This window comes from Ranitomeya imitator, chromosome 1, assembly GCF_032444005.1.
Source record: "Ranitomeya imitator isolate aRanImi1 chromosome 1, aRanImi1.pri, whole genome shotgun sequence".
NCBI classification, from domain to species: domain Eukaryota; kingdom Metazoa; phylum Chordata; class Amphibia; order Anura; family Dendrobatidae; genus Ranitomeya; species Ranitomeya imitator.
Window position 1 is genome coordinate 1,195,636,181 of NC_091282.1, and position 11,336 is coordinate 1,195,647,516.

Consider the following 11,336-nt stretch of genomic DNA (forward strand, 5'->3'; position numbering starts at 1 on the left):
TGTTTGTCTGTAACGGAAATCCTGCGTCGCTGATTGGTCGCGGCCGGCCGCGACCAATCAGCGACAGGCTTAGTCCGGCTGTGAATTGCCCCCTCCCTACTCCCCTCCAGTCAGAGCCAGTGTGTTGCCCCATCCCGGACCAATTTTTTACTATTGATGCTGCCTATACAGCATCAATAGTAAAAAGATATAATGTTAAAAATAATAATAAAAAAAAATTGTGCTATTCTCACCTTCCGCCGTCCACAGATGCGCGCGATGCTGCCGCCAGCTTCTGTTCCCAGTGATGCATTGTGAAATTACCCAGATGACTTAGCGGGAATTCTCAATGCTGCAAAGCCTGACCCAATTGCAATATTACCGCCCTCCTGATGCGATAGCATCGGGACTCCATTTAGTGAAATGATAAAATCACAGAAGTCCTCATAAATGAACATTTTCAAAGATGTAAAGTGGATCCTTGTCTATATTCAAAGAGACTGACAGACCGATGGATCTACAGTATGTGCTGATATATGTGGACGATATTTTAGTTTGTTTTGAAAAAGAAAAGGATGAAGCGGAGATAGTGAAAAGTTTGGATCAACACTTTGAGATGAAAGATCTGCGAAATGTGAAACAGTACCTAGGAATACAGATAGAAAGAGAAGACGAGAGTTTCCTTCCTAACCAAAATCATATGATTCAAGACATAATTGAAACATTTGGATTGAAAGATGCAAAACCAGTAAAGTCTCCAATGGAAACCAACTATCTGAAGGAAATAAATAGTGAACAGAATCTGTTACCGAATAATGAACAATACATAAAGGTAATAGGAAAATTATTATATCTTGTGACTGTTACAAGGCCAAACATTGCAGCAGCAGTGGGAATTTTGAGCAGGAAGGTGTTAAAGCCAAACAAAATGGATTGGAATGCAGTCAAGAGAGTAATCCATTATTTGAAAGGGACTAGCAGTGTTAAACTGAAACTACCTGCAAGTGAGAAATGCATTTTAATCGGATACCTTGATGCAGACTGGGCTGGAGATCAAGTTCACAAGAAATCTACCAGTGGCTATCTTTTCATGCTTTCAGGCGGATCAACTAGTTGTACTAATAAGAAACAATCTATAGCAACACTGTCGTCGACAGAAGCAAAATATGTCGCTGCAGCACATGCCAGTCAAGAAGTTCTATGGTTAAGATAACTGCTAACAGACTTAGGACAACAACAATTGGGACCAATAAAGATGTATGAGGACAATAAAGGATGTCTAGTTCTTGCTCAGATGGAAAGAGTTAATCCAAGAACTAAACACATTGATGTGAAGTTTCACTCCTTGAGAGATCACCAGGAACAAGGAATCCTAAATTTAGAGTACTGCCCAACTGAAGATATGACAGTAGATATTTTCACAAATGCATTGAATGCTGAAAGAAATCAGAGACTGATGAAGAAATTAGGCTTAACTGAACAAGTCCTTACTGTTGAGAAAGGGTGTTGGCAGATATGCAACAGATATAGAATTATTTGTGTGCAGGAGGAGTTTACACTTTTCTGACAGTAGATGGCAATGTTGTTACTGTTATATGCTTAGTTGAATGTAATGCATATACTTGTTGTACTTTGGTTTCACTTTCTCTCTGGTAAAAGGTCCTTTAGACTTCCTGTTATGCTGTATTAAGAAGCTGATGCATGTACCTCATGTTCTGTGAAGATAAAAGTTGAATTGCACCATATAATCTACTCTCACAAGTTTCTTCTGCTACCAAACTATACAACAGCTATCATATCAAATGATATAGTGTAGTCAATCAGGAAGGACTATTGTAGCCGATAAAAAAGCTGAGACAGGGAATGCAACAGCTATTTTAGGGTGATTTAGGATAGTGCTAATAGCTTAGCAATAGGTAAAGTAAGAGAAAGCTCTACAACATTGGACAAACACTCAACACAGCAATGTCTTGTACAACTGCGGCACCATAGAATATATCAGTCTGTGAATAGTATCGAGATTTAATTGACAGAGAAATAGGAGAGGTGCCATCAGCAGTGCCAGACTTAGTGTGATTCATCAGTGATATGGTGCAGCTGGCATCTGTCCTCCTGCATTTGAAATACAATTACACATATTTTTCTTCATTCGTAATGCAGTAGAAAGCAACATCAAGACAGCACAATAGTTTTGACAGAAAAAAATAAGTTTGAAATCAGTGTCTATCAGAGACAATGTGCTTGCGTGTCACAAGTGATTGTACTGAGTTTTTGCATTTCTTGTGCAAACCTAAGTGGGAACGTGGGAAAAATTATTTTTAATAACACTAAAGAAAATTCCCCCAAAATTCTAACATTTAACTGCAACTGTCTAAATCCCATTCTGTGTTTGTCACAAACAATTTTTTTGCACAAAATTTACATCCGTATATGCCACATCAATATGGTACCCTGTTGTTGGTGTTGGCTTTTTGTATATGTACTTAAATAGCATTTCTTTTCGTTTTGAGAAGTGAAGTTGAATTGTATTAAAGAAAACATTTTTTTTGTAAATGTAGTCATATAACTGTACATGTGTTTTTTTGCATTTATGTTTTACTAGTCCAATTTGTCAACTGTACACATTGAACATATACATTGACCTAATGATACGCTTTTCTTTCGATACATGTACTTACCTACCTAGAATTTCTTGAAACATGTTTATGGGAAAAAGTTTTATAATTGGGGTTTAAAATTTAATTATAATTTTCTACAAAATATATGGTAACTCAAAAGTGGCAGAGGCAATGGACAGGGATGTGTAAAAGTGGAATATGTGGCGCATCATTCATCGAAGTCATAGCATGATGTTACCTCTGACAGCGACACAGTTAGTTTGAGTAAGTGTTAAGCAAAAAATGGTCTGCCTGATCACAAACTTACAAAGAAGGATAATTTTTGGATATTTTTTTATTTAACCCCTTCGCCCCCGAACCTGTTTTCACATTCCTGACTAGGCCAATTTTTTTCAATTCTGATCAGTTTCACTTTATGAGGTAATAACTCTGAAATACTGCAACATTTCCAAGTGATTCTGAGACTGTTTTTTCATAACATATAGTACCACTATAGTATAATAGTAAAATTTGATCTATATGACTTGCGATTATGTGTGAAAATATCAAAAATGTGGCGACAATTTTGTAAATTTCTGAATTTCCAAACTTTTGATTTTTATGTCATTAAACCAGAAAGTTATGTCACATAATAGTTAATAAACAACATTTCCCACATGTCTACTTTACATCAGCACAATTTTTGAAACATTTTTTTTTTTTGTTAAGACTTTAGAAGGGATAGCAGTTTATAAGCAATTTCCCATTTTCCCAAAACAATTTACAAAACCATTTTTTTAGGGTCCACATCACATTTGTAGTGATTTTGACAGAAAATACCCCAAAGTTGCGCCATTCTAAAAATTGTACCCCTAAAACTGCTCAACACCACATCCAAGAAGTTTATTAACCCTTCAGGTGCTTCACAGAAACTAAAGGCAATGTGGATGGAAAAAAAATACAATTTTACTTTTTCCAACCAAAATTTTAATTTTGCCCCAACTTTGGCATTTTCACAAGGATAGTAAGCAAATATGCACCACAACATTTGTTGTGCAATTTCTCCTGAGTAGCCTGATACCCCATATGTGATGGAAAACGTCTGTTTGAGAGAGCAATACAAATTCTAGGGGTAGGTGAATAGGTCAGAAATGGACTGGTAAGGGATATTAGAAGAAAAACACCGTAATAATATGTAAAATATAAAATAGGATACACTCCAAAAATATGGGAAATTATTTATGAATATTTGTTCAGAATACTTGTGATATGTGGGGAATCTAATAACATAGTCCATGTTTGAGGAAACCTTTTTGGATATTGGATCGATGTGAGCCTTTTATGTAGGGGTTGGGTCGTTCTTCCCACATATAATCTACGGCTTGAGCAAATTATTATACAGTATATATGACAAAACTAGGGGAACATGACATGGGGCTTTTGATAGGGAAAGTTTCACCAGTAGAGTCAGGGGTGAATCCCGAAAGTCCATGGCAAGTGGTATAAAAGCATAAGCAATTCTTCAGATTACATTTAGTAATTTTGTTGGACAGGCACATCTCTTTTAATGGATCTTTATTTTTCTCTTTTAATTTACTGAGTGCTTTCATAAATAATTTCCCCCATTTTTGGAGTGTATCCTATTTTATAATTTAGATATTATTATTTTTCTTCTAACTTCCCTTACCAGTTCGTCTATGACCAACTGACCTAGAATTTTTATTGCTCTCCATTTCAGAACACTACTTGGGTGGATCCTCTGCTCTGTAGTCCGAAAGACCAACTGCTACTCCGCAGTGCCACATTCATTTAGTTAGCCATTGCGCACATCTCCTACCTTTCTCCCTCAATTCTGATTCATTTGACCCTTTGACGAGCTTCATTACCGGCAGCTCATTTGCGATACTGTGCTCTTGCCGTGGTGTCCAGCATCACCGGGGGACTCCATGATCGTGGCTTCACATGCGCACTTTCAGGCAGCAGAGTTCTTCACCCACAAGTTATTCCTGTCTTCTGTCATAATTCACTTTTAATAAACTTATGGTAGATTATTCAATAAAATAGGGTGTATATATTTTTTTCTCTCATGATCACAGTCTTTTTCCTCTGTTCTTTACGTTTTTATGGCCTCACTTCAACAATCTCAAGTTTCCTAAGCAAATTTCCAAGTGGCAGGCAGGATAGGACCATCCCATCCCTGATCTTGGAAATCCATTGAATACTAGTTTGCACCCCATACAGGGTGACATTGCCGTTTACTTTTAACGACATGAGTGTATTATTTTGTTTTCAATTTCATAAATTTTGCTTGTTTTAATCGTCATCTACTATATAAAGCTGAATGTGTGTGTGTGTGTGTGTGTGTGTGTATGTATGTATGTATGTATGTCCGGGATTGGCATCTGCACCGTCGCAGCTACAGCCACAAAATTTTGCACAGTCACACGTCTGGACCCCGAGAGCGTCATAGGCTATGTTGTGAGGTGAAATTTTAACCCCGCGCTTTCCAATTCACCAAATAATTTTGCCCCTATCTACTTAATGGGGAAAAAAGTGAAAGGAAAAGTGTTGGAGGCGTCGTAGCTACAGCCACAAAGTTTTGCACAGTCACACGTCTGGACCCTGAGAGCGTCATAGGCTATGTTGTGAGGTGAAATTTTAACCCCGCGCTTTCCAATTCACCAAACAATTTTGCCCCTAACTACATAATGGGGAAAAAGTGAAAGGAAAAGTGTTGGAGGCGTCGCAGCTACAGCCACAAAATTTTGCACAGTCACACGTCTGGACCCCGAGAGCATCACAGGCTATGTTGTGAGGTGAAATTTTAACCCCACGCTTTCCAATTCACCAAATAATTTTGCCCCTATCTACTTAATGGGGAAAAAAGTGAAAGGAAAAGTGTTGGAGGCGTCGCAGCCACAGCCACAAAATTTTGCACAGTCACACGTCTGGTCCCTGAGAGCATCATAGGCTATGTTGTGAGGCGAAATTTTAACCCCGCGCTTTCCAATTCACCAAACAATTTTGCCCCTATCTACATAATGGGGAAAAAGTGAAAGGAAAAGTGTTGGAGGCAAATTGACAGCTGCCAGATGTGAAGGGGGACTTAAAGAGTGAGAGCGATGGCGCCAAACAGTATATACCGTACAGTTGCTAAGGTGGGGCCCCGACATGGGATACTCACCACACACGGGGATATGGACACACACAAAATGCGCCACACACTACCACGTGCTTGAACACATATACCACCCTCAGCACACATTTCACCACACATACACCAACCTCGCCACATAAAAGTCGAAACACAAAAGTTGCCGCTCAAAACTCGCCACGCGCAAAACTCGCCACATGCAAAAACTAGGCTCACGCAAAACTCGCCACAAGTGCAAAACTCACCTCATGGAAAACTCGCCACACGCAAAACTTGCACACGCGGAAAAATTGCCACATGTACAAAAGTTGCAGCACATGCAAAAGTTGCCTCACACACAACTTGCACATACTCAAAAGGCACCACACATAAAACTCGCCATGCGCAAAACTCGCCATGCACAAAACTTGCAATATGAATAGACTACCAGCGCACTACCAATATAGGTAAATATATACGGGGTGCATACAGAAGTGGTAAGAGACCATGAAAAGAAAAAAGAAAAAAAGAACCACTTCATATGATTGCACACCACACAATAAAGATAAATAATAAGGTAAACTTTTATTGACACATCAGATAAAAACAATTAAAACGGTAATATACCGACATCCCCACGTACACCCGCCAAAGCACTACAATACAAGCAAATGAAAGCGCCAATAATCAAAATGCTGAATAGCAATAAATGACACAACACCCCATCAGTGTCCCATGAGGCACAACACATGTATAGCTAAACCCTGATAGCATGAAGGGTGTAATAGGCACCTCTACCAAATAGGCACAAATACTGCCCACTGAGAGATAGGGAAAGAACCCATATAGGTCAATGTGGCATATAAGAACCAAGAGGCACCTAGACAACTGGGTCCAGAAAATATGGTAGTAGAAAAATAGGACAATATGATAGTAATAGATGTGCATCCGCAGCAATGCCCATATGTCAAAATATAGCTACCACCTGTAAGAAGAGTGTATCCAGGTCCCAGGTCCGGCCAGACAGAATACAGAGAGGTGCTGTGAAGAAACCCAAATAAGGGTAAAAGGCGCTGAAGGCAGGGCGAGCGTGGGGAGGAAGCCCAACGCGTATCGCCGTTGCAAGAACGGCTTCGTCAGGGGAAGGTCAAAAACTTGCTGCACACAACTTGCTACACTAACCTGTCACATGCAACTCGACACACAAAAAGTTGCTACATGCATGTTGCCACACAAAACTCATCTCACAAATGTCGCTACATGCATGTCGCCACACGCAACTCAACACACACAACTTGACAAACGAAACTCGCCCTAAAACACACACAAGTCTGGTATTATCCTTCAAAAATAAAAATTAGATTAATAAGCAGACAAACTACAAGAGCAACAAATGTACCATATAGGAAATATGGCAGCTGTCAGTCACATGACCTGTCTATTATGTGTATGTGTGAGCTAATATATACTGCCAGGGGGAGGGCTTCCTGTTGGCTGGGGATTTATCAGGCTGCCAATTTAGCTTACAAATACTGAGGTAAAAATACTTAGCAAATAATGTGTGAACGAGGTCTAATACAGGAGGAGATGACACACAGGTATATACTATATACAGGGGAGATGACACACAGATATATACTATATACAGGAGAGATGACACACAGGTATATACTATATAGAGGAGATGACATACAGGTACATACTATATACAGGAGGAGATGACACACAGGTATATACTATATACAGGAGCAGATGACCTACAGGTATATACTATATACAGGAGGAGATGACATACAGGTATATGCTATATATAGAAGATGACATACAGGTATATACTATATACAGGAGGAGATGACACACAGATATATACTATATACAGGGGAGATGACACACAGGTATATACTATATACAGGAGGAGATGACATACAGGTATATACTATATATAGAAGGAGATGACATACAGGTACATACTATATATAGGAGGAGATGACATACAGGTATATACTATATACAGGGGAGATGACACACAGCAGGTATATTATATATACAGTGGAGATGACATACAGGTATATACTATATACAGGAGATGACATACAGGTGTATACTATATATAAGGGAGATGACAAACATGTATATACTGAGGTGAAAATGAAAAGGTGTGAGTGCAAAATGAGAGGAGTGAGGGAAAATAGTGGAGTGATCGGAAAATGACAGATGTGGGGTCGAAAGAGGAGTGAGGGAAAATAGTGGAGTGATCGGAAAATGACAGATGTGAGGTCGAAATGACAAGTGTTAGGGGGGAATGAGAGGAGTGAGGGAGAAAATGAGAGGTGTAAGGGAGAAAATGAGAGATATGAGGGGGAAAATGAAAGATGTGATTGGGAAAATGAGAGGCGTGATGGGAAAATAAGAGAAGTGAGGTGCTATAACTAACCACAGATATTTACTATGCCCAGGCAACGCCGGGCTCTTCAGCTAGTACTTCTATATTATCAATAAGTCCCAAGTCCTTTTGTCTTTTTAAACTATTATTGATTATATGATGATTGAACTTTGACATGACATATGTTCTGCTTGGCAGGGTTTTTTTTTCCAAAAAAGACTGCATATAAAACTGTTTAAACCTGACATGACGCCCATTAGGTTTTGTCCTGAGGAAGAGGTCCGGTGTGACTTTGAAACACGTTGACTTTAAAAAACCTGGCTATATAAAACTTTTTTATGGAACTTTTTGATATCCTTGAATCTTCATCAGCAACGCAGTCATAGACACCATCTACCTAGATCAAGCTTTTCTTCGGTCTTCTGACGCATGCAGCTGCCTCATGCATTTAATAAGCTGCAATGTTGCAACTCCATCAGGTGAGCGAAATACTTTGCTATTGTTATTGTACTCTTGTTACTAGTTAAAACCCTATTTGGCGTATGTGGTGCTCCCCAGTATCTGCACTATGATCTGGAATAAAGGGAAAATCATTCAAAGTTTGAAAATTGCTAATTTTTTAAACATTTCTGATATTTGTTATAAATAAAAGCAAAATATATCAACCTAAATGTAACATTATCATAAAATATGATGTGTCATGAAAAAAAAATCTCAAAATCAATGGGATATATAGAGTGCACAAGTAGGGCTCCACCCCATATACAAGAAGAAAATAGAACTTGGCACTTCTTCAATGCTGAAATAATATACTTATTGCAAAGAAAGAAAAAAACAAAAGGATCCACATAAAAAAGTTGACTTTTCGGCCTAAATGGCCTTCCTCAGAACATATGGTGGATCAATTGTGAATAATAAATGTAGTAAAGGTGGTGAAGCCTGCAGTAGAAATGAGACAGACCGCGCTGCAGAAAAAAGCTTGGGAAGGCACTGGTAAAGTGTTGGAGGGGAGATATGTTTCACCACGCTAATGGCGTCAGTGAAATAAAATCCAGAGTTTGTCCCTCCAGCACATTGAGTTGTGAGGCTCAAGATAAGTTGCATAATGGGCTGTTGTTTTTATGTGGACAGCCATAGAGAGGGTGGGAGGTTGTCCACCTTATCTCCACCTGCAGAGCCCGCACCGCCGTGTGCTGACAGGACCTGTGTGATGTCATGTGATTAATCACATGGGTGAGGAGTCACATGGTCTGGGCTTAAATAACTGAACTCCAGGGGCAGTCAGGTTTTTTGAGTGCATTGAGAGGAAAACTCCAGAAAAGTGTTTGTGCACGTGGTATCTGTTAACCCTAGAACGCATGACGTTAAAAATATACATATTAACGAATTGTAGAAAATGTAGAAAAACACACTTAAATAACTTTCACATGTTTATTTCAAAATTGCTCAATAAAATATGAATAGTGGACAAAATTTTAATTATAATTTTTCACAGAAAACACCCAAAAATCTTTTTTTTCCCGAATTTTTCACACAAAGACATGAAAACACACAAAAACGCATAGATATCTATAGCTACATTTTTATTCTAACTTTATTTTCTATTATATTAGTCTTCCAAACAATTCTGACATGATATTTTTTCAGAAGTTTTGTGCAATTTTTGATAAATATGTTCCAGATATAACTGATAGGGGCTAATTTGTCTGTTTCAAATCTCACTGCACGAGTTCGCTTATCATCAAAGCAAATGATTCTTCTAATTTCCTCATATCTGCCCACTGACAATTGTCGCCTTATAGTGTGGATCAGAAAGTGGGTCCAGAAATAATTCTCATATTGGGACATCATACGATTTTTGACTCCCTGCCAGCAGTAAAAGTCCAATATATGCATAAAGTTCCTCTTTTGAGATATTTTTCCAGGACTTATTATTGGCAGAAGCGATACGTCTTCATTCTAGATTTGAACATAATAGGACCTCTTCTGCAATACTGTCAGAAAAATAAGTACAGAATACATCTTTAGGGGTAAAGTAACTGGGACTTCCCACAGCTCCTTGAGCCTGTCTCACAATATTGTGTGTTGGAGTACGTCCGACTAATGTAGGATTACTGTCCCAAAAAACATTCGTTTTGGATGTTCTGCTTCTCACTTCTTGAGGATCCACTAGATTCACTTCTTCATCATCAGAAGAATCACTGGATGAGGATGTTTGATTAGCTGGTGGCAGATATTCTTCATCAGACAAAGATAGTTCACTTTCATCATTGCTTTGAAACATAATCGCTTCAATCTCTTGGTCAGTCAGACACTTGGAGGAAGAGTGTGCCATTGCTGACTAGATGTTAGCAAACTAAAAGAAAAAACAATGAACAGAATCAGGGTTGTCCACTCTTTGCTTGTGTGTGACACACTGTAAGTGTAATGTCCCCCCTTCTTCCTCTCACCCTCAGCAGCTCTTACCTTTTATACTTTTAGGTGGTGTACAATTCTCTGGATTTTTGTGGCTCACAAGCTCTAGCCTTTGCAAGCTTCTTAGAAACAGAAACTGAAAATGAATCAGATTTCCTCTCAACAGCTTATCTTATCACAGGTCCTTCAGCAATTAGCTCACAGTGTATACTGTCCTCAGTACTCTATACACAGCTCATTACTGTGTTCCGAAGGACCTGAGGTGATGTCATGGCCTTATCACTCCCTCCAAAAATCACATGACATCCTCACATGTTATTATCCACAACCTGGCCCCTCCACCAGCATTACTGAGTACAAATAAAGTAACTTGAGACACAAACACTACTGAGAACATGATAAAAATAGCGAGGGCCTAAAAGGCCCCCAATTCGTACAGATGTAGTTTTCACCAAACAAGCATTGTTACACCATAATGCCTATGAAAAAAATTATATGAACAACTGGATATTATCAACAACGACATACTTGAGGAATACCTGGAGTTTCAAAATTCTAGCTAAAGTAATTTTGCAGATAATAGCAAAAATGTAAGCATGGGGGCCTAAAAGGCCCCCAATATGCGTTCTAGGGTTAAAGGACATGGCTAACCCTGAGTGGGCTGACCCCCACTAATGCAAGGACTGCACGTAGTGCTACCATTTTGTTTTGTTTTGCTGTTTTGCTCAGAGGGCCATGTTTGATTTTGTGCTTAAAATTTGGTTTATGCTGTATAATAAGCGATAAGACAAGTGCAACCTTAAAGATGCAGTGTTCCCGTAAGGACCCT

General features: G+C 38.8%; 1 protein-coding gene across 1 annotated transcript; it reads left to right on the forward strand.

Moving 5' to 3' along the window:
- The first annotated feature begins 490 nt into the window (after window positions 1–490).
- Window positions 491–1,192, forward strand: LOC138657048 (uncharacterized). Its single transcript, XM_069744536.1, has one exon. The coding sequence runs from the start codon at window positions 491–493 to the stop codon at window positions 1,190–1,192; it is 702 nt and encodes a 233-aa protein (XP_069600637.1).
- The last annotated feature ends 10,144 nt before the right edge of the window (window positions 1,193–11,336 follow it).

Coding starts and splice junctions, on each gene's coding strand:
- LOC138657048 (XM_069744536.1), top strand. CDS start 491: ATGGATCTACAGTATGTGCTGATATATGTGGACGATATTTTAGTTTGT.